General features: G+C 48.2%; 1 protein-coding gene across 15 annotated transcripts in view; it reads left to right on the forward strand.

Moving 5' to 3' along the window:
• Nucleotides 1–22535, forward strand: part of PNPLA7 (patatin like phospholipase domain containing 7) — a 420470-nt gene that overhangs the window by 278234 nt on the left and 119701 nt on the right. For all 15 annotated transcript variants that reach the window (XR_010593664.1, XR_010593665.1, XR_010593663.1 and 12 more), the window contains one exon: nt 8376–8494. Coding sequence is in view for 12 of the 15 variants with exons in the window: in XM_065572470.1 (XP_065428542.1) it covers nt 8376–8494 (119 nt within the window). In the remaining 3 variants the exon portion in view is untranslated. The remainder of the gene's footprint in view (nt 1–8375; nt 8495–22535) is intronic.

Consider the following 22535-nt stretch of genomic DNA (forward strand, 5'->3'; position numbering starts at 1 on the left):
ATTTTTGGATACTTCATGTTATTTTTGTTTTGTTTTTTAGGAGGTTGGGTGGGAGGAAGGTATGTCATCACTTTTTCTTTCCCAAGAAGTTGCACAGTGCATATCTTGTTATGCAGCGCAATTGCACATTCTCAACTCAGTGGAAGAGGGAGCCTTTTAAACATATGGTCAAAACTGGTGGCCACCTTAATACAGTGAAGGCCGAGTAGCTGTTTCTCTTACAAATTCCCCCAGCCTCCAGGTTTTGTAACAAAATGTCAGAACAATTGGAAATGGCATCAATGTGAAGCTTGGTTGTATATCATGGGATTCTGCCTAGTTGAAGTTGTAACTTATTTTGCAGGCAGGTCCATCTTTAAAGTGGATAAACCGCTGTAATGTTAGAAAGAGAGCGAGAGAGCTTCAGCTCTAGTTAGCTGTTCATTTAGGGATCAGTTCTATCCCATTGATTACAGTGGAAGCTTTCAGTGCTCTGCAACTTTGAAAATTAGGCCACCTCTCTTTAGTACCTAAATGTGGGTTATATGCCTAATATTTTGTCCTTATCCTCTTTGCCTCAGTGTCCCTGTTTATAGATGAAAAATGTGACAGTGCAAAATGTTATTTCCCTGTGTTTGGCTGGCAAGCCTTCCCTTAGCTTGTTTGTTGACCTAGGTCCCCTCTTTAAATACCATGGAAGCGAACATCCCTTAACATTGGTTTGTTTTGAAATTTTGAAGGAAACAGGTTTGTGGGCTACATTCTGATTATGACATCTAAAAGAAAATTAAAATCCTGCTCAGTTTGTTTAATGATTTTGTTAGTGACACAAGCTGAGCCAATTCTCTGTGTCTGAAGGCGTAATCTGTCAGCCATGACTAGGAAGGAGGGATGAGGATATGTTTGTGCCTTCTTGTCCTTTGGTTCACCCCCCTCTCCACATGGTTCTCCATAATGGACAAATGAGTTCTAGAGACAATCATCCGAGGTTGCAACCTTTAATTTCCTTTAGCTCCTATCCTCTGACAAGGATACTTACAAGCTACAGGGTCAAAGGATTACCCAGACACTGCCACCATGCTAAGAGCCGTGCAGCATCGTCTGAATATCAGGGCTATAAAGCACGTTCTCCCATCCATAACTTTCTATGGAATGTATTTTTTTCATAGATTCACACACACACACAAAATCAGAGGCTTCAGAGCAGTTGGGAACCTGAAATCCTTGAGCAGGTTCTAGCTCTTGGTGGGTACACTGTTATCTATTCTGGCACCTGTTCACCCTGGAGACTACATGTCTTCGATTGACCTCTCTCATATGGATCTCTGCTGCCACATACAAGATTCAGAGCCACTGATTAAGGGCCAACCCCCCTCATCTGTTGCTGCTTGGATGGGTCTTGTAGGTCCATCTGGGTCTGTTCCTAATTGCATTGTGTCTGTAAGGGATTAGGGAACATATCAATGAAGAAGAGAAATATTTGGCTTTTGCCTGTAAGTTAGTTGTCTTCAGTTATACCTGTGCACTATCTGTGGCCCACCCTGCATTGGCCAGCATTAATGCTAACATGTAAACATTCTTAGAGGGAAACAAATGTACACACTTCAATTTTCTTATATTTTAAAAAGGAACTTGCATTATTTTTAGCTGTGTAAATTACAGCCTTCTGGGTGGGGGTTTGTGAGTGGGTCTTCGACACTGCAATATGAACAGCTTTGATCTGCCTCCTGATCTTCCAGGAGAAAATCACCCATCAGATGTGTGTCATAATATTTCTGTGATCTTTACCTCCTACATGCAGACAGTACCAGTTGTGCAAGTGCAACTGTTGACAGCACTGGCATTAAAATCATTGCTTGTATTAAAGCCCAGACTCTTAATATCGTAGTAACATCATGTCTGTGATTACTGCTGTCCACATCCACCATTTTTCTGCCTTCCCCCCCTTTTGGCTGATGAACTCTGAATGCAGCTTATGGAAGCATCATCTGCTTTTGTTTATGTCTTGCATGCTGCAGTTTTTCATCAGGAGGAAACTCAAGAATCTTACTAATCTCAGTAATTAATTAGTGGAGAGCTGTTGTGTTGGCTCATCAGCCCAGAGTTGAAGGTGTTTAGCAGGACCTTCCAATTGCTCATTTTGCTGTGAAACAGGTGCATCTGCTGTTTCTCTTCATGTTTTTATCAGATGCTTGAGTTCTTCTATTCTGGGTGGGAGGGAAAGTGTTAATGCATGAATGAAAGCTTCTGTTTTTCTTCTAGTCGTGTCCCTACGGGTGCTCCACTCTAGGTTTTCTAGCACCCTGTGCGCCTTTGATTAGAGATTTATCGCAGCAATGTCCGTTTGGCCTGCATGTGTGCCCTAGTCAGCCTCGTGCCCCATGCCGTTGTTGTATAGTACTGCGTGGGTGAAGCACCCTCAGTTCCTCAACCACCTCAACCTTAGATGGAGCTCTGGCAGTTGTTCCCATTGAGATTTCCTCAACTTGTCCTCATTTCTTGTGCTCATAGATAGTCTAAGGGCTTGTTTCCACTTACCAGGGGATTGATGCACGGCAGTTGATCCACCTAAAGAAGACCCGCTAAATCGACCACTGATTGGTCTCCCGTCAGCTCCGGTACATTATTCATGTAGGGGGAGTTGCGTAACTAAGGTCAACTTAGCCCCATAATGTAGACCTACCCTTAGTAGCTCTTAGCATGTGACTAATTAGTTGTAAGTAGTAGTAGTTTAAGCGTCCTAGTTTAAAAAAAAATGTTTATTTTTCTTTCATATGTGTTATATATTATGGATACTAGATAGTAGTTATGCCTGGTTCTCCCAGCTTCAAACATTGTCTGTTATGCCAGGAGGTGATCCCGGTAAGTGACGGATACTCCCACTGCATATGTTGACATGGGGAATTGCACATTGCCCAGGAAAGCTACATCTGTCTGGCGTGGAAATCAAGAGCCTGGAAAAACATGGAGATAAAACTTCATTTCCTCATGATGGAGAGCTCTCTATGCCCAGCTTCTGACCCATGCCAAGGGACACCCCCTGTACTCTGGTCTCTGAGCAAATCTGCTGTCTCCACAATGTTGGAGCCCCATATCTCCGGGTCACTAAGAGGAAGACCCAAGACTCCTCTCATAATTCCTTAAAGGCCCATGCCCCTGGATCATCAGGTAGAGAATCTACCTCAAAAAAACCAAGGTTGTCAGTGTCTTGAACCACTAAGGCACCATATGCTCTCCAGTCAGGTTACCCGCAAGGCAACTGGTTCCTCCGATACCAGGGCATCACTAGATTGAAAGATGACAAAGCCTTGGTCCGGAGAGATTGCACTGTTAGCAGACCGAGGTGGCAAGAAGAGCACCTCTGCTTCCTTGGTACCGAAGTTATGCTCAGAATAAAAAAGGACAAAGCCAGAGTCATCCTAAGAGTTCCGACCTGGCCCAGATTTCTTACCTGATTCAGCTGGCCGTTTGCTCTCAATCGCTCTCCACGCTGCTCCTCATCTCCTCTCCCAGGAAAGCGAGATGATCCTTCACCCCAATCTCGCAGTGCTTTGTCTCAAACCATGGTTGATGGTTCATGGGATTAGAGCAACCTGCTCAGAGGATGTAAAATGAGTACTATTGCACAGCAGGAAGCAGTCCACTCGCTGCACATACTCTCAAAAATGGAGGAGATTTGTCTGTTGGTGTGACTTCAAATATATGCCACCAATGACCTCATTGCTGCTGGATATACTGGACTATGTCCTAACTCTAAAAAGCTTGGGACTCTCGATGAGCTCCATAAGAGTTTACCTGGCAGCCATCACGGCTTTCTACCCCACAATAAAGGGTTATTCCGTCTTTGCCCACCCAACCACAGCGAGATTCTTCAGCCAGTCCAATGCCCTACTCCTGTTTGGGACCTCAGTCGAGTCCTTAAATGCTTCACAAGACCCCCGTTTGAACCAACAGCTATCTGCTCACTGCTCCATTTATCAATGAAGACAGCATTCCTGATAGCCATCATGTTGGCACAGCAGGTTGAGGAACTAGGAGCCCCGATTACATGCCCCCCTTTCACAGTAGTTTTTAAGGACAAGGCCATGCTGCAACCCCCTCAACATTTTTACCCAAAGTTTCTTATGAGTTCCATATTAACCAACCCATTTACCTGCCTGTTTTCCACCCCACACTACATCTAGATAACCAGGAGGCACTGCTGCACACACATGAAGTCAGGAGAGCCCTGGCCTTCTATCTGGACAGGAGAAACAGCAGATGCACCTGTTTCACAGCAAAATGAGCAATTGGAAGGTCCTGCTAAACACCTTCAACTCTGGGCTGATGAGCCAACACAACAGCTCTTCAGAACGACCCACAAGTTGTTTGTTTCAGTAGCAGATAGTCAAAAGGGTCTGTAATCTCTAATCAAAGGCTTTCCAAGTGGAGATCAGCCTGTATTAATTCTTGCTACAAATCTTTCAATATTCAAACACCTTTGAATATATGCACTCATTCTATTAGGTCCATTTTCACATCTATGGCATTCCTCAAGAACGTGCCCATTATTGAAATACGTAAGGCCACCACTTGCTCACCTAACAGAATGCTATAACTCACAACTCTGCTGCTGATACTGTGTTTGGTTTGGCTGTACTTTCTTTGGCCTTGGCTACACTTACCCGCTAGTTCGGCGGCTGGCAATCGAACTTCTGGGTTCGACTTATCGCGTCTAGTCTGGACGCGATAAGTCGAACCCGGAAGTGCTCGCCGTCGACTGCGGTACTCCAGCTCGGCGAGAGGAGTACCGCGGAGTCGACGGGGGAGCCTGCCTGCCGAGTGTGGACCAAGGTAAGTTCGAACTAAGGTACTTCGACTTCAGCTACGTTATTCACGTAGCTGAAGTTGCGTACCTTAGTTCGAATTAGGGGGGTAGTGTAGACCAAGCCTTTGGTACTGTACTCCGAAGTCTCCCCCATCTTAGAGGGAACTGCTCAGAAGTCACTTAGAGTGCAGCACCCAAAGGGACACTGCTGGAAGAAGAAATAGTTCCTCATCCTGTGCAATCACTGTGGTTATTCGAGATGTGGCCCCCTACAGGCACTCCACTACCTGTCCTCCTTCCCCTCTGCTTCAGAGTTCTCTGCTGTGGAGCTTGGCAGTAGAGAAGGAACTGAGGGCAGTTCTATAACAACGGCACAGGGCACAAGACTGACTAGCACACATGTGCAGGTGACACGGACACTGCTATGAAATATCTCCAGTCAATGCGCACCTAGATTGGAGCTCCCATAGGGACACACATCTTGAAGAACCACAGTTACTGCACAGGGTGAGTAACCATTTCTTATGTGAAAGATTTTACTTTTGGAGTTGTCTGATAACTTAGGGTTGTTTTGTCCTGAAATATTGAGAGCTGAACAAATACAGTAAACAAACCACATGGGACATATGGTGAGCTATTAAGATACCAGGAAAAACAACGAGGAGTCCTTGTGGCACCTTAGAGACTAACAAATTTATTTGGGCATAAGCTTTTGTGGGCTAAAACCCACTTCATCAGATGCATGGAGTGAAAAATACAGTAAGTAGAATATATATCGTAGCACATGAAAAGATGGGAGTTGCCTTACCAAGTGGGGGGTCAGTGCTAACGAGCCAATTCAATTAAGGAGCCCAGCCCCACTTTGCCCCCAGCTCTGCTCCAGCCCAGCCATAGCCCTGACTCCCAGGCCAGCTGTGGCTATGCCACGGGTCTTTTATTCCAATGTAAAGATACCCTAAAATTCTTTGAATAGATGCTGGGTACAAAAGTGCTTTCAATGTATCCGTAGCTTCCTTGGCTCTAGGTACTGAGAGCCCCCTTCTCCCTGGGCAACCCTTTGCCAGGTAATTAGAGAGCCAGCAAGCAGGCTTCCCCCACTACCTAAACCCACTATTTATTAGTTCCTTTGTTTTCTGGGAACAGAACCTTGATCCAGATGAGTGAGATTTGCGTAAGTGATAAGAGAGGTTTGCAATATCCCAGCTGCACTGTGCTTGTCATAAAATTAAAGCAACTTTAATTTGTGTAATGTCTTCCATGTCAAAGGCATCTCCAGGTGCTTCCCAGAGTTAAATAATAAATGGCCGAGGGAAAAAAGGAATGGAAAGATACATGCAGGGGAGGGGAGAGATTTTCAGATAAAAAGAAATGGAAGAGAGCTGATGAAGCAAAGGAACAGGGGAGTTTTTCTGTGCAGTTGGAGCTGCAGACAAGGTGGTGCTTGCCTGGGCAGTTGCAAGACAGTATGAAGGAATGGAGGCAAACATTCAGCGACGGGAGGAGCAGAGAAGAGGGGCAAGGACAGGGTAGGCTGATGGTGCCTGACCTTGGAGCAGTGTTCTGAAACGAATGGGGAGAATTTGAGGTTGGGGTAAAGTTGTTGCACTTATTTGTACAAGTGTGAAATTGGTTAGCAGTACCATGCACATACTAGAGACTTTGAACTTGGTGAGCCTATATTGAAAATTATTGTAAGAACTGTGGCAACAGGAGATGAAGGTCTGAATGAGGATCCAAGCAGTGGTGGACACAGGCATTGTTCCACAGATACTAAGAAGCAGATATACAGATATAGAAAATGTGGAAGATATAGAAAAGTGTACAAATTGAAGGCATGTAAAAGGTCTGGGAAGAGGAGATATACAGTGTGCCCCTAGGTTGCTTGTAGGATTGTTTTTCAGGGACACTTGAAGTGGTTAAGGCATGTTATTGTTAGTGAAATTAGACATTTGTTATTATTTTGAACAATTGAAGCTCTACAAATCCAGGTCCCTGTCCAGGACAGGAATGTTCCTAGTGGTGATAATTGGTAGCTTCTTGAAGAATGAAGTCTCTGTTCAAACACACATGATCTTCCTCCCAAGGGCAGCTTCCTCATTTAGAGTATACCATAGCTGCAAGTGAAGATGTAATTGTAGCATGCGTAGATGGAACAAGATGAAAACTAGCCCGGGTAACAATAGCAGTGAAGACCAGTGGCACAGGCTTCAGCACAGGTTAGCAACCTGAGGATGTATCCAAGGTCCCTGGTGGGCCTGTACTTAGGCTAGCTGCCCCAAGTACAAGCCTGTGCCATCATGTCTTCACTTGTGTTGTTACTTGTGTGTGACCCCAAGAGCCCCTTCATGCCCTCTGGCAGGGGGCCCACTATACAGTAACTCTTATCAGGCCTGACACACTCAGAAACCCAACACACTGTCATCATAATATGTATCCAAAGGATATCTTGTACGGTATTGTATGTAAACTGGTGACGCATCGTGTATAATGAATTATGTATGTGCTGGAAGTATGTTCTTCAGATGTGTTTGGACGGCAGTGCATAAACCCAGTCTACCCTAGACAAAGGAATGTGCATTGACCAGTCTGTCCGGCTTGCTTGCAGGCAGAGGACAATGAAAGCACATGTACATGTAAGATAATTACAGCAATCAAGTTAACAAGGGGAAGATAGCTTAGTGAGCATGCTAGGGGACAGAGTCTGTATCCCCAGGAAGTCTTTCTGGCTCTTGAGGAAAGACAGTGGACTTTGGGGAAATATAAGGAGACCATCATTTAGGGAACAAAGGAGACAGCACCCTCTGATTCTGTGAACATTGGATCCTCTTGCCAGAAGGATTGGAGATGCTGGTGGCTTGAGGTAAGTGAGAAAGCTGTTTAGGCAAAGTTAGTAGTAGACATTGGAAAGCATGTTTCATATTGTTTTGTTAGTAGCCATGCCTGTCTATTTTACTCTTGCTAAGTATCACTTACATCTCTGTTCTTTGTTAATAAATGCATTCTTAGTTGTACTATAAATCATCTCAGTACTGTTATATTGAAGTCAATGTGAGTCTTTAGCTAAGCTAGCAGACTGGTGTGTGCTGTGTCTCTTTGGAGACAGGGAACTTAACTTCTATGAGTGTCTAGTGAGAGGGACAGCATGCTCCATGGAGATGTGTCTGGGGAACTTAGGAATTGGGAAGTCACTGATTGTTACCTGCAAGACAGGGTTTAGATTGGTAGAGTGTTGAGGAGTTGGCTGGCAAGGCAGACAGGCTGCAGTGTCAGGGAGCTGACACACATGCTAATCTCCAGCAAAGTTCATGCTCACACTTGCTAAGGCAGAGTGGTAACACGGTGGCTTGTGGTTCTGGACTGCCATGAAGAGAGCATCTAGTGGTGGCTAGATTAAAACCAGCATGGGGATCCTACCCATGCAACAGTTATACCTTCACTTGAATCAAGCTAGCACAGGTAACAATGGTAGTGAAGATTTGGCTATTGTTACAGTGTTAGCTTTAATCTAGCTATGTCTACCTACTTCCTAATGGTGCATTGCACATGTGTGATAAACCATGCTCTAAATTGCCCTTTCTCTGCCCTGCAGATAGAAATGTATGAACGAGTATTTCAGAAACCACCAGACCGTCACTCTGACTTCTCTCGACTAGCCCGTGTTTTGACTGGAAATGCTGTGGCCCTAGTGCTCGGAGGTGGTGGAGCCAGGTAAGTCCCATATGGTTGTTCTGTGTACTCTGATAAGGCCTCTTACCAGACGTGATGCAACATTGTCATCAGGTTGTATTCTGAAATGATCCTATGGGTTGAGAGACAGTCTGGAAAATCACACTTGTCCTGTGAACCCTGGGGCAGGTGGTGACTTCTACACTTCCTGCACATATGCGTGAAGCATCTGGCACTTATCACTCTCAGAAGACAGAATATGGAGGGCTAGCTGGACCTTTAGTCTGTCCCAGTATGGACATTTTTATGTTCTTGTGAGCACCTATGTAGGGGAGACTCAGGAGATGCTGTCATCATTGGCTGTAAGTGTGGATTTATGCAACAGAAACCACAAATGTTTTGGCTTGTTCCAAAGGGAGAATTCTCTCTTCCCTATTCTCTTCTGTCTATTGGCATATGACAGAGGGAAGCACGGAGACTTTCTCGCCGCTTTTGGCTTGCAGTGACGTAGAATCATAGAATATCAGGGCTGGAAGGGACCTCGGGAGGTCATCTAGTCCAACCCCCTGCTCAAAGCAGGACCAATCCTCAACTAAATCATCCCAGCCAGGGCTTTGTCAAGCCTGACCTTAAAAACCTCTAAGGAAGGAGATGCCACCACCTCCTTAGGTAACCCATTTCAGTGCTTCATCACCCTCTTAGTGAAAAAGGTTTTCCTAATATCCAACTGTCATAACTATAAAGGGAAGGGTAACAGCTCTCCTGTGTACAATACTATAAAATCCCTCCTGGCCAGAGACTCCAAAATCCTTTTACCTGTAAAGGGTTAAGAAGCTCAGGTAACCTGGCTGACACCTGACCCAAAGGACCAATAAGGGGACAAGATACTTTCAAATCTTGGCGGGGGGAAGGCTTTTGTTTGTGCTCTTTGTTTTGGGGGGAGCTCGCTCTTGGGACTAAGAGGGACCAGACATCAATCCATGCTCTCCAAATCTTTCTGAACAAGTCTCTCATATTTCAAACTTGTAAGTACAGCCAGGCTAGGCGTGTTAGTTTTATCTTTGTTTTCTCAACTTGTAAATGTACCTTTTGCTAGGGTGTTTACCTCTGTTTGCTGTAATTTTGAACCTAAGGCTAGAGGGGGTTCCTCTGGGCTCTTTAAGTTTGATTACCCTGTAAAGTTATTCTTCTTCGAGTGATTGTTCACGTCCATTACACATTAGGTGTGCGCGCGCCGCATGCACGGACGTCGGAAACTTTTTCCTTTAGCGGCTCCCGTTGGGCCAGCACGGCCCCCCTCCCCACCAGAGCGACGCCCCGCTCTAGGGTATATATATCCCTGCAGGCCCGACCCCCTCAGTTCCTTCTTACCGTCCGTGGCGGCGTTGGAACAACTCTGTCTCTCGTCTGAGAGTGTCCTTTAGCATAGTCATTAGTGTTATCTTCACAGTTATCAGTTCTTTAGTTGTTAGTATTAAGCTAGTAGTTAACAGTTCTTTAGAAGTACTTAAGCTCTTGTAGTAGGTGTTTGGTCAACCCCGGCACCGGCCCTGCGTGGCGGGGCATGCCGCACGTCCAAGGCTTCAAGGCTTGTGCCACGTGCCGTAAGCCTATGCCATTGAGCGACCCTCACGACTCGTGTCTCCGTTGCCTGGGGGAAACACACCAAAAAGAGCGCTGCAAGATCTGTAAGGCCTTTAAGCCCAGGACTAAGAAAGAAAGAGACTTTCGCCTTAAGCAGCTGCTCATGGAGACGGCGTTACAGCCCTCCACTTCGATGGCACCGTCTGCCTCGGTGCGGAGCGCCCCGGCATCGGTCCGGGACCCGGCGCCGGCGGGACACCCGAAGCCCACGGCACCGATTCAGCGAGGACACTTACGGCACCGGTCGTCTTCGCCGCCGAAATCAAAGGGCCAACCCAAGGCCCGAGGACGCTCCCCGCATAAGAGGGCAGCGCCAGCGAAGACCTCGAGTGTGCCTAAGGCCGTTATGGCCCCGGCACAGGTCCCGGTGTCAGTGGCTCCGGCGCCGAAAGGCCCGTCGAGCCCTGGGATAGGCGCGTCGAGTGAGGGGGAAGGGCTGGAGGAGCTCTTGGAACAGCCCTCCACTCCAGACACATTTGAGGCAGCAAAGGACCTCATTGAATTGTCCATTGAGGGCCCTCCACAAACTAAGGATGCTCCGCCGAGACTGCCATCCAGAGACAAGCCGGCAATGGTGCGCCCATCACGGTCGCCATCTCGGCACCGTTCACGGCACCGGTCCCGGTCGAGTTCCGCCTCGGTGGACTCCCGGTTGCGCGCAGAAAGCACCACAGCCGTCGGGCCTCAATAAGCGGACGGCACCGACCCAGCAGCCATACTCGAGTCGGCACTGGGACGCGTCGGTTACACGATCCCCGAGACCGACCACCCGTAGTCGTTCCCGGTCCCGTGGTCACCGGTACCGATCCAGGTCCAGATCGGCGAGACGCTACTCCAGGTCCTGGTCACGGAGACACTACTCTACTACTGAGGCACCATCCCACGGCACCGCCGTGGCCTTCAAGATCACCGTCCGTGGTGTCGGAGACTGACTCGGGCCGGTACGGCGGGTATGCCCACAGGACACAGGCCAGTAGAAACTACGAAGCCTCTTGTCATCCTCAATGGGGCCAGCCAGGCCAATGGCCATTCTGGACACCCTGGGCCTACCACCAGCAAGGCCCCGCATCCAGGGCCTCGAGATCTGGGTCATCAGGGTACCAGTCCCGCTCTCCGCAGTACCGCCCGCCCTCTCGCAAGGAGGCCTCCCTTGACTCTGCTGACGCAGCTGCTAGGACAATCGCGTCAGGGGTAGTGATGAGGCGCTCGGCATGGTTACAGGCTTCAGGCCTTCCGCCAGAGGTGCAGACCACCCTGCAGGACCTTCCGTTTGAAGGGTCAGGCTTGTTTTCGGAGCAAACGGATGCCAGGCTACATAGCCTCAAGGACTCGCGAGCAACCCTAAAGTCGTTGGGAATGCATACCCCAGTGACACAGCAGAAACCCTTTAAGCCCCAGCCACCACAGAGGCAGTACCACCCTCGTCCTCGGCAAGAACCGTACCGCCGTCGTGGCAGAGATAACAGGCGGAGACGTAACAATACGCCTAACCAAGGCCAAGGTCATGGCCAAGGCAAGCCGCAGCCAGGAAGTAAACCAGGCTTTTTAAGCTATGCTCGAGGACAGCGTACCACATTCCATTCCGGATCCACCTCTATGTTTCAGGGACCGCCTGTCCCATTTCTACCGTGCATGGTCGCACATAACATCGGACCGCTGGGTCCTGCGCACGGTGAAGGCGTGCTATACCCTTCAGTTCTCCTCGCCCCCTCCCTTCCATCCCCCTTTCCCGTCCCTCTTCAGGGACCCCTCTCACGAGCAACTTCTCATGCAGGAGGTGCAGACCCTCCTCACAGTGGAAGCAGTGGAAGAGGTCCCACCAGACCTAAGGGGAAAAGGATTCTACTCCAGGTATTTCCTAATTCCCAAGGCAAAAGGGGGCCTCCGTCTGCGTGGACTAAGCAAGTTTCTGGTCAGAACACGTTTCCGTATGGTCTCCCTTGGAACTATTATCCCATCCCTGGATCCGGGGGATTGGTACGCTGCCCTCGATATGAAAGATGCGTATTTTCACATCGCCATCCGCCCGGCCCACCGGCGGTTCCTGCGCTTCACCATCAACCAGCGCCATTTTCAATTTACGGTCCTGCCCTTCAGCCTAGCAACGGCACCACGAGTGTTCACGAAATGCATGTCCGTCATAGCCTTTCTTCGGAAGAGAAGGATGCGCGTGTACCCGTACTTGGATGACTGGCTCCTCACAGGCAGGTCAGAGGCCGAGGTCCGCTCCCACGTGACGTGGCCTTACAGGTGTTCGGCAGGCTCGGCCTACTGGTCAATGTGCCCAAGTCCACGCTAATTCCCATGCAGAGACTGGACTTCATAGGTGCAGTCCTGGACTCGGTGACGGCGCGGGCAAGTCTTCCAGAGTCGCGGTTCTTGGCCATTCAAGGGGTCGTAAGCTCCGTCCAGCAATTTCCCACGACAATGGCAAGGTGCTGCATGCAGCTCCTGGGGCACATGGCAGCCTGCACACACGTAGTCAGACATGCCCGCCTAAGGCTCAGGCCATTGCAGTTGTGGCTAGCCCAAACGTATCGCCCCTACAGAGACCCCTTGGACCTGGTGGTGACGATCCCGGCTCGGGTGTTAAGCTCCCTCCACTAGTGGCTCGATCAACAGCAGGTTTGCAAAGGGATCCCCTTCGCTGCCCCACAACCCACTCTGACGTTAGTAACAGATGCATCGGACCTGGGTTGGGGGGCGCACCTGGGGGAACTGCGGACCCAGGGGTTGTGGTCCAGGGAAGACAGGTTGCTTCACATCAATCTGAAGGAGCTGAGGGCGGTTCGGTTCGCCTCGCCTGTCAGACCTTCCACGCCACCATGGGAGGTCACAGCGTGTCAGTTCTGACGGACAACACTACCGCCATGTTCTACATAAACAAGCAGGGCGGGTCCTGGTCCTCTCCCCTCTGTCACGAGGCACTCCGCCTATGGGACTTCTGTATAGCCCATTCGGTCCATCTAATCGCAACGTATCTCCCAGGGGTCCAAAACAGGTTAGCAGACCGCCTCAGCCGATCCTACCACATGCACGAATGGGCTTTGAGGCGGGACGTCCTGCATTCAATCTTCCAGAGGTGGGGGTTTCCCCGGGTGGATCTATTCGCCACCAAGGACAACAGACAATGCCCTCAGTTTTGCTCTTTCCAGAACCTCAGCCCGGGGTCGTTGGCAGATGCCTTCACGATTCCGTGGGGAGGGAGCCTGAGGTATGCCTTCCCTCCATTCCCGCTCATCCACAAGGTCCTCCTCAAGACCCGCAGGGACAAGGCGACAATCATCCTCATCGCCCCGGCGTGGCCACGATAGCATTGGTTCACGACCCTGCTGGAATTGTCCATAGCCGTCCTGATTACCCTCCCCCTCCATTGCGACCTCGTCACACAGGCCAGGGGTCGCCTGCTCCACCTGAACCTACCATCGCTACATCTCACGGCGTGGTATCTCTCTGGCTGAATGATGCGGAACACAGGTGCTCCCACCAGGTCCAGCAAATTCTCCTTGGTAGTAGGAAGCCCTCCACAAGAGCGAGCTACCTGGCCAAATGGAAGAGGTTCTCCCACTGGTGCGAGCCTCAGCACATACAGCCTCTGCAGGCCTCAGTCCCATCAATTCTGGACTACTTACTGCACCTCAAGCATCAAGGGCTCGCCCCCGCCTCAATTAAAGTGCATCTGGCTGCCATATCGGTGTTCCATCCGGGGGAGTTGGGAGTGTCAGTGTTCTCCAACCCCACAATAGCCCGATTCCTCAAGGGACTGGAGAGGGTGTTTCCCTATTTGCGCCCACCAGTCCCTGCGTGGAATCTGAACCTGGTCCTAACTAAGCTCATGGGGCCCCCCTTTGAACTCCTAGCCGCTTGCTCCCTCACACATCTTTCGTGGAAGGTGGCATTTCTCGTGGCCATCACATCAGCCAGGAGGGTATCGGAATTGAGGGCCCTCACTTCGGAACCCCCTTATACAGTTTTTCATAAGGATAAGGTGCAACTAATTCCTTCCAAAAGTGGTCTCGCAGTTTCACATGGGGCAAGACATTTGTCTACCGGTGTTCTTCCCTAAGCCCCATGCAGACCCTAGCCACCGCAGCCTGCATACCCTCGATGTTCTGAGGGCCTTGGCGTTTTATCTGGAGCGGACCAGGTCGTTCTGCAAAACACCTCAGCTGTTTATTGCCGTTGCGGAACGTATGAGAGGCCTACCTATCTCGACACAACGCTTGTCAGCATGGATTGTGCGTTGCATACGCACGTGCTATGAGCTCGCCAACGTACCAGCCCAAGAGATCCGGGCTCACTCGACTAGGGCCCAAGTGTCCTCGGCGGCTTTCTTGGCGCAGGTTCCGATCCAAGAAATCTGTAAAGCGGCCACCTGGTCGTCCGTGCATACGTTCACAGCCCACTACACGATCCATCATCAGACCAGAGAGGACGCAGTGGTTGGCAGGGCTGTGCTACAATCAGTTTTACCTTGACTCCTACCCGCCTCCAATGGTAAGCTTGTGAGTCACCTAATGTGTAATGGACATGAACAATCAGTCAAAGAAGAAAAAACGGTTACTTACCTTCTGTAACTGTTGTTCTTTGAGATGTGTTGTTCACGTCCATTACACTTCCCACCCTCCTTCCCCTCTGTTGGAGTCACCGGCAAGAAGGAACCGAGGGGGTCGGGCCTGCAGGGATATATATACCCTAGAGCGGGGCGCCACTCTGGCGGGGGAGAGGGGGGGCCCTGCTGGCCCGACGGGAGCCGCTAAGGGAAAAAATTTCCGACGTCCGTGCACGCGGCGCACGCACACCTAATGTGTAATGGACGTGAACAACACATCTCGAAGAACAACAGTTACAGAAGGTAATTAACCATTTTTTTCCATCCTGATTTACAGAGACAATTTTTACGTTTTTCTTTAATTAAAAGCCTTCTTTTTAAGAACCTGATTGATTTTTCCTTGTTCTAAGATCCAAGGGGATTGATCTGGACTCACCAGGAATTCGTGGGGGGAAAGGGAAGAGGGGGGGGAATGATTAATTCCTCCTTGTTTTAAGATCCAAAGGGTTTTGGATCAGTGTTCACCAGGGAGTTCGTAGAAGAGTCTCTCAAGGCTACCCAGGGAAGGGAGTTAGCCCATTGGGAGTAGTGGCAGCGGACCAGATCAAAGCTGGTAGTTAAGCTTAGAAGTTTTCAAGCAGGCCCCCACATCTGTACCCTAAAGTTCAGAGTGGGGAAGGAGCCTTGACACCAACGTAAACCTCCCCCACTTCAACTTGAGACCATTACTCCTTGTTCTGTCATCTGGTACCACAGAGAACAGTCTAGATCCATCCTCTTTGGAACCCCCTTTCAGGTAGTTGAAAGCAGCTATCAAATCCCCCCTCATTCTTCTCTTCTGCAGACATGTTAATCCCTGCATGGATCCTTATTTTTGGAAACAGCATTTCAAAACTTTCCAAAGCCATTAATTAAAAATTCTGGCAGCAAGGAATGACTCATACCCTAATGGGAAATTATGTTGGTGTTTACAGTATTCAAAAAACCTCTGCCTCATCTTTGCTTGTGAGAGGTTTCCTATAGCAGAAAGGGCAGAACACCCACCTGGAGTTCTTCCCTTTAGAATTCTGGCCAAAGTCCCAGTGGGCTTTTAGAAATAGATCACCACCTGCACTTTTTTTTGCAGTTTCTTCCAAAATAATTCTGTTCTTTGAGAACTTTCTCCTGAGGCAAACATTCTGCAAAGGAGAGTTGCAAGGTCCTGTGGTTCAAGAAGTCTGTGCCCCAACCCCCTACCCCATCCCTGAGCCCACCCCCAACCCAGAGCCCCTCCTGCACCCCAAACCCTTCATCCCTGGCTCCACCCCAGAGCCTGCACCCCCAGCCCTGAGCCTCTCCTGCACCCCAAACCCCTTCCACAACCCAGAGCCCCCTCCCACACCCTGAACCCCTCATTCCCAGCCGAACCCCTCAGCCCTCACCCCCGCACCTCAACCCTCCCCAGCCCTGAGTCCCTCCTACACCCTAAACCCCTCATCCCCAGCTCCACTGGGTCACAGGCATCAATACTTTTCTTCAACTGGGTCCCCAGAAAAAAAGTTAGAAAACCACTGATCTAGTCTAACCCCCTGCCAAGATGCAGGATTTGTTTTATCTAAACCATCCAAGGCAGATGGCTATTCAGCCTCCTTTTGAAAACGTCCAATGAAGGAATGGAAAAAGCTAATGTACTCAATGATTTTTTTGCCTCTGTCTTCACGCACAAGGTCAGCTCCCAGATTGCTGCACTGGGCAGTACAGCATGGGGAGAAGGTGACCAGCCCTCTGTGGAGAAAGAAGTGGTTCGGGACTATTTAGAAAAACTGGACGTGCACAAGTCCATGGGGCCGGATGCGCTGCATCCGAGGGTGCTAAAGGAGTTGGCGGGTGAGATTGCAGAGCCATTAGCCATTATTTTTGAAAACTCATGGCGATCGGGAGAGGTCCCAGATGACTGGAAAAAGGCTAATGTAGTGCCCATCTTTAAAAAAGGGAAGAAGGAGGATCCGGGGAACTACAGGCCAGTCAGCCTCACCTCAGTCCCTGGAAAAATTATGGAGCAGGTCCTCAAGGAATCAATTATGAAACATTTAGAGGAAAGGAAAGTGATCAGGAACAGTCAGCACGGATTCACGAAGGGGAAGTCGTGCCTGACTAACCTAATTGCCTTCTATGATGAGATAACTGGCTCTGTGGATGAGGGGAAAGCAGTGGATGTGTTATTTCTTGACTTTAGCAAAGCTTTTGATACTGTCTCCCACAGTATTCTTGCCACCAAGTTAAAGAAGTATGGGCTGGATGAATGGACTGTAAGGTGGATAGAAAGCTGGCTAGATCGTCGGGCTCAACTGGTAGTGATCAATGGCTCCATGTCTAGTTGGCAGCCGGTTTCAAGTGGAGTGCCCCAAGGGTCGGTCCTGGGGCCGGTTTTGTTTAATATCTTTATTAATGATCTGGAGGATGGTGTGGACTGCACTCTCAGCAAGTTTGCAGATGACACTAAACTAGGAGGCGTGGTAGATACACTAGAGGGTAGGGATCGGATACAGAGGGACCTAGACAAATTAGAGGATTGGGCAGAAAAAAACCTGATGAGGTTCAACAAGGACAAGTGCAGAGTCCTGCACTTAGGACGGAAGAATCCCATGCACTGCTACAGACTAGGGACCGAATGGCTAGGTAGCAGTTCTGCTGAAAAGGACCTAGGGGTCACAGTGGACGAGAAGCTGGATATGAGTCAACAGTGTGCTCTTGTTGCCAAGAAGGCTAACGGCATTTTGGGCTGTATAAGTAGGGGCATTGCCAGCAGATCGAGGAACGTGATCGTTCCCCTTTATTCGACATTGGTGAGGCCTCATCTGGAATACTGTGTCCAGTTTTGGGCCCCACACTACAAGAAGGATGTGGAAAACTTGGAAAGAGTCCAGCGGAGGGCAACAAAAATGATTAGGGGTCTGGAGCACATGACTTATGAGGAGAGGCTGAGGGAACTGGGATTGTTTAGTCTCCAGAAGAGAAGAATGAGGGGGGATTTGATAGCAGCCTTCAACTACCTGAAGGGGGGTTCCAAAGAGGATGGAGCTCGGCTGTTCTCAGTGGTGGCAGATGACAGAACAAGGAGCAATGGTCTCAAGTTGCGGTGGGGGAAGTCCAGGTTGGATATCAGGAAAAACTATTTCACTAGGAGGGTGGTGAAACACTGGAATGCGTTACCTAGGGAGGTGGTGGAGTCTCCTTCCTTGGAGGTTTTTAAGGCCCGGCTTGACAAAGCCCTGGCTGGGATGATTTAGCTGGGAATTGGTCCTGCTTTGAGCAGGGGGTTGGACTAGATGACCTCTTGAGGTCCCTTCCAACTCTGATATTCTATGATTCTATGATTCTAAGGAGCTTCCACAATCTCCCTAGGCAGTCTATACCATTGTCCTGCTGTTCTGACAGGTAGGAAGTTTTTCCTGAGATTTAATCTAAATCTACTATGCTGTAGTTTGAACCCAGTCCCTCTTGTCCTGCCTCTGTGGCAAGAGAGAACAACATTTCTCCATCTTTTTATGGCAACCTTTCAAGTATTTAAAGACCGCTACCATGTCCCCCCTCAATCTCCTCTTTTCCAAACTAAACATTGCCAGTTCCTTCAGCCTTTGCTCATATGGCTTGCATTCCATCCCTCTGATCATCTTTGTCGCTCGCCTCTGGATCCTTTCCAGTTTCTCCACATCCTTTCTATCCATGGGTGACCAAGGTTGGACACAGTCCTCCAGCTGAGGCCTAACCAGCGCCGAGTAGAACGGTACTATCACCTCCCGTGACTTACATTCTATGCCTGTGTTAAAGCAACCTAAAATTGCATTTGCTATTATTGTGATAGCATCACATTGCTGACACATGTTGAGATGTGATCCACCACAGCTCCCAGATCCTTCTCAGCAGTGCTGCTGCGAAGCCAGTTATCCCCCATTTTGTATTTTTGTATTTGGTTTTTCTTACCTAAGTGTAGCACCTTACATTTGGCTTTGTTGAATTTCATTTTGCTGTGTATAGCCCAAATTCTCCAGTTTGTCAAAAACCCACTGAATATTACCTCTATCTTCTAAGGTATTGGCAACCCCCCCAGCGTTTGTGTCATCTGCAGATTTGATCAGTATGCTCTCTCTTCATTGTCCCTCCATCCTTAGAGGTTTTTAAGGCCCGGCTTGACAAAGCCCTGGCTGGGATGATTTAGTTGGTGTTGGTCCTGCTTTGATTAGGGGTTTGGACTAGATGACCTCCTGAGATCTCTTCCAACACTAATCTTCTATGATTCTATGATTCCTACATCCAGATCATTAATAAAGCTGTTAAAGCACATGGGACCCAGCACAGATCCCTGTGGAACCCCACTGGAGACCTCCCTCCAATCCGACATCATTCTATTAATAGTTACTTTTTGTTTGTAGATGTTTAACCAATTATGTATCCACTTAATGGTAGTTCTGCTGAGCCCACATTTCTCCAGCTTACTTATCAGAATGTCATGTGGGATTTGTCAAAAACCTTGCTGAAGTCCAGGTATATTATGTCTACTGCATTCCCCCTATCCACCAAATCAGTTACTTTGTCAAAGAAGGAAATCAAGTTGGTTTGGCTTGATTTGTTCTTGGTAAATCTATGTTGGCTGTTAGTGATCACCCCTTCATTCTCCAGGTATGCGCAAATAGAATGTTTTATACGTTGCCGTGGTAGCGTCCCAGGTATCGAAGTCAGGCTGACTGGTCTATAGTTTCCGGGCTCCTCCTTTTTCCCCTTTTTAAAGATGGTCACTATATTAACCCTTCTCCAGTTTTCTGGGGCCTCTCCTGTCATCCATGAGTTTGTAAATATTATTGCCATGTATATTTCCTTGGTGACATGCCCCTCCTTCCATTTCCTGGATGGATCCCTTTTTAGATAGCTAAAAAGCTCCTTGTGCAGCCACATTGGCCTCCTCTGGCTCTTCTTATCTTTCCTCTGCGTGGGATTAGCTTGAGCCTCTAGTATTACATCTTTTAGGAACTGCCAACCCCCTTCAACTCCTTTTCTTCCTAATTGGTCTTTCCACGGGACCTTGCCTGCTATTTCTCTGAGTCTGTTGAAATCCACCTTTCTGAAGTCCAGTGTCCTTGTTTTGCTGTTCTCATGGCCCCTTTCCATAGGATCTTGAATTTTATCAGTTCATGATTACTTCCTCCCAAGTTCCCGACTACCTTCACATTCGCAACTAATTCATCCCTGTTGGTCAAACCAGATCCAAAATGGATGCCTCAACATTCTGAATCAGAAAGCTGGCCCCTACACATGCTAAAAGAATTTGCAGAACATACTATGTTTTGCGGCAGTAGTCTTCCAACAGATATCTAGGAAGTTAAAATCCCCCATTATTACTAGCTCATGTATGTTAGCTAATCTTGTTCCTACTTGAAGAATGACTCATCACCTTCCTCTTCCTGATTTGGTGGTCTATATGGGTATGTCTACACTACCCGCTGGATTGGCAGGTAGCGATCGATCTATCGGGGATCGATTTATCACGTGTAGTGTAGACACGATAAATCGATCCCCGATCGCTCTCCGTCGACTGCTGAACTTCAGCTTGGCGAGAGGCGGAAGAAAAGTCAACGGGGGAGCCGCGGCCGTCGATCCCGCGCCACGAGGACGCGAAGTAAGTAATTCTAAGTCGATCTAAGATACGTCGACTTCAGCTGCGCTGTTCTCGTAGCTGAAGTTGCGTATCTTAGATCAATCTCTCCCCCCCCAAGTGTAGACCAGGCCTAAGAGACCGTAACGTCGCTGCTGAGATTCATTTTATTTAAAGGTAGCCATCCTGCAACAAAAATATTTCAGGAGCAGACTTCAAAGAGAAACTGCTGAGCTTCAGTTCATTTGCAAATTTGACACCATCAGCTCAGGATTAAACAAAGACAGTGAATGGCTAGCCAACTACAAAAGCAGTTTCTCCTCCCTTGGCATTCACACCTCAACTGCTAGAAGAGGGCCTCATCCTCCCTGATTGAACTAACCTCGTTATCTCTAGACTGATTCTTGCCTGCATATTTATACCTGCCTCTGGAAATTTCTACTACATGCATCTGACGAAGTGGGTATTCACCCACAAAAGCTTATGCTCCAATACGTCTGTTAGTCTATAAGGTGCCACAGGACTCTTTGTCACATTTTATTCCTTCTTGCCCCGCATCTATGCACTCACACCCCTTTTATAAATAGTAACTTGGACATTTCTGCTCTCATGACTCATAGGAAATTATTGACAATCAGAATCATAAAGCATGTTGTGGTCTATTTAAAAACCTGGAAATGTCATACTTTTGTCCATAGGCCAGTGTATTCATGGAGGGAGTATTCAGCGTAATGAAGGTTAGAATTTTCCTGTCTCCTGTACAGTCATCTAATGTTCTAGCTGCCAGCCCCTAAAGCTTTATTCTTAGTGTCAGTTAAGAATCATTATCTTGCTCACCCACACAGTTTTCTGACCTGGAGTAGTTCATTTTCTCTTATTTATTAACATGTTAAATATCATCCTTCCTAGGTCTCTTGCATACTATTGAAACACTGAGAGGTGAGAAAGAGGAGAGCATTGGCTGTGCTTGGGGAGCCAAGGAGAGATTTTATTCTGTTAGATATTTTAGACCTGAGGATTTCTTGCTATATAGTGGAGAGCACTCATTTTGTTACGTGATATTTTATGTTGCTTTTCTACACTACAAGGCCCGTGTCACTCCAGAATATTGTATGATCTTATATACTCTACTCCAGAATACCATGATCCTCTTGGAATTTTACTGTTCCAAACAAAGCCCACAGCCCAGGTGCATGGAAAATTACTGGCCCAAGATGGGGTCCAGGGTCACATAAACATATAACATGCCTTACATGCTTTGATGACTCTCAGAGGCAGCCATTGCCTATATTCTTTCTGAGGTGTCCATCTAGTGAGGAGGGCTTTAAACTAGGTTCACCGGGGGAAGGAGACCAAAGCCCTGAGGTAAGTGGGGAAGTGGGATACCAGGAGGAAGCACGAGCAGGAGAGCGCAAGAGGGGAGGACTCCTGCCTCACACTGAGAAAGCGGAACAATCAGCAAGCTATCTTAAGTGCCTATACACAAATGAAAGAAGCCTGGGGAAGAAGCAGGGAGAACTGAAAGTCCCTTCATAGTCAAAGAATTACGATGTGATTGGAATAACAGAGACTTGGTGGGATAACTCACATGACTGGACTTCAGAAAAGCAGACTTTGACTCCCTCAGGGAAATGATGGGCAGGATCCCCTGAGGGAATAATATGAGGGGGAAAGGAGTCCAGGAGAGCTGGCTGTATTTTAAAGAATCTTATTGAGGTTGCAGGAACAGACCATCGCGATGTGTAGAAAGAATAGTAAATATGGCAGGTGACCAGCTTGGCTTAACAGTGAAATCTTTGCTGATCTTCAATGAAGAAAGAAGCTTATAAGAATTGGAAGATTGGACAAATGACCAGGGAGGAGTATAAAAATATTACTCAGGCATGCAGGAGTGAAATCAGGAAGGCCAAATCACACTTGGAGTTGCAGCTAGCAAGGGATGTTAAGAGTAACAAGAAGGATTTCTTCAGGTATGTTAGCAACAAGAAGAAAGTCAAGGAAAGTGTGGGCCCCTTACTGAATGAGGGAGGCAACCTAGTGACAGAGGATATGGAAAAATGTACTCAATGCTTTTTTTGCCTCTATCTTCACAAACAAGGTCAGCTCAGACTACTGCACTGGGCAGCACAGTATGGGGAGGAGGCGACCAGCCCTCTGGAGAAAGAAGTGGTTCAGGACTACTTAGGGTATATCTACACTACAAAATTAGGCTGAATTTATAGAAGTCGTTTTTTTAGAAATTGTTTTTATACAGTCGA

This window comes from Chrysemys picta, chromosome 18 (genome assembly GCF_011386835.1).
Source record: "Chrysemys picta bellii isolate R12L10 chromosome 18, ASM1138683v2, whole genome shotgun sequence".
Taxonomy (NCBI): domain Eukaryota; kingdom Metazoa; phylum Chordata; order Testudines; family Emydidae; genus Chrysemys; species Chrysemys picta.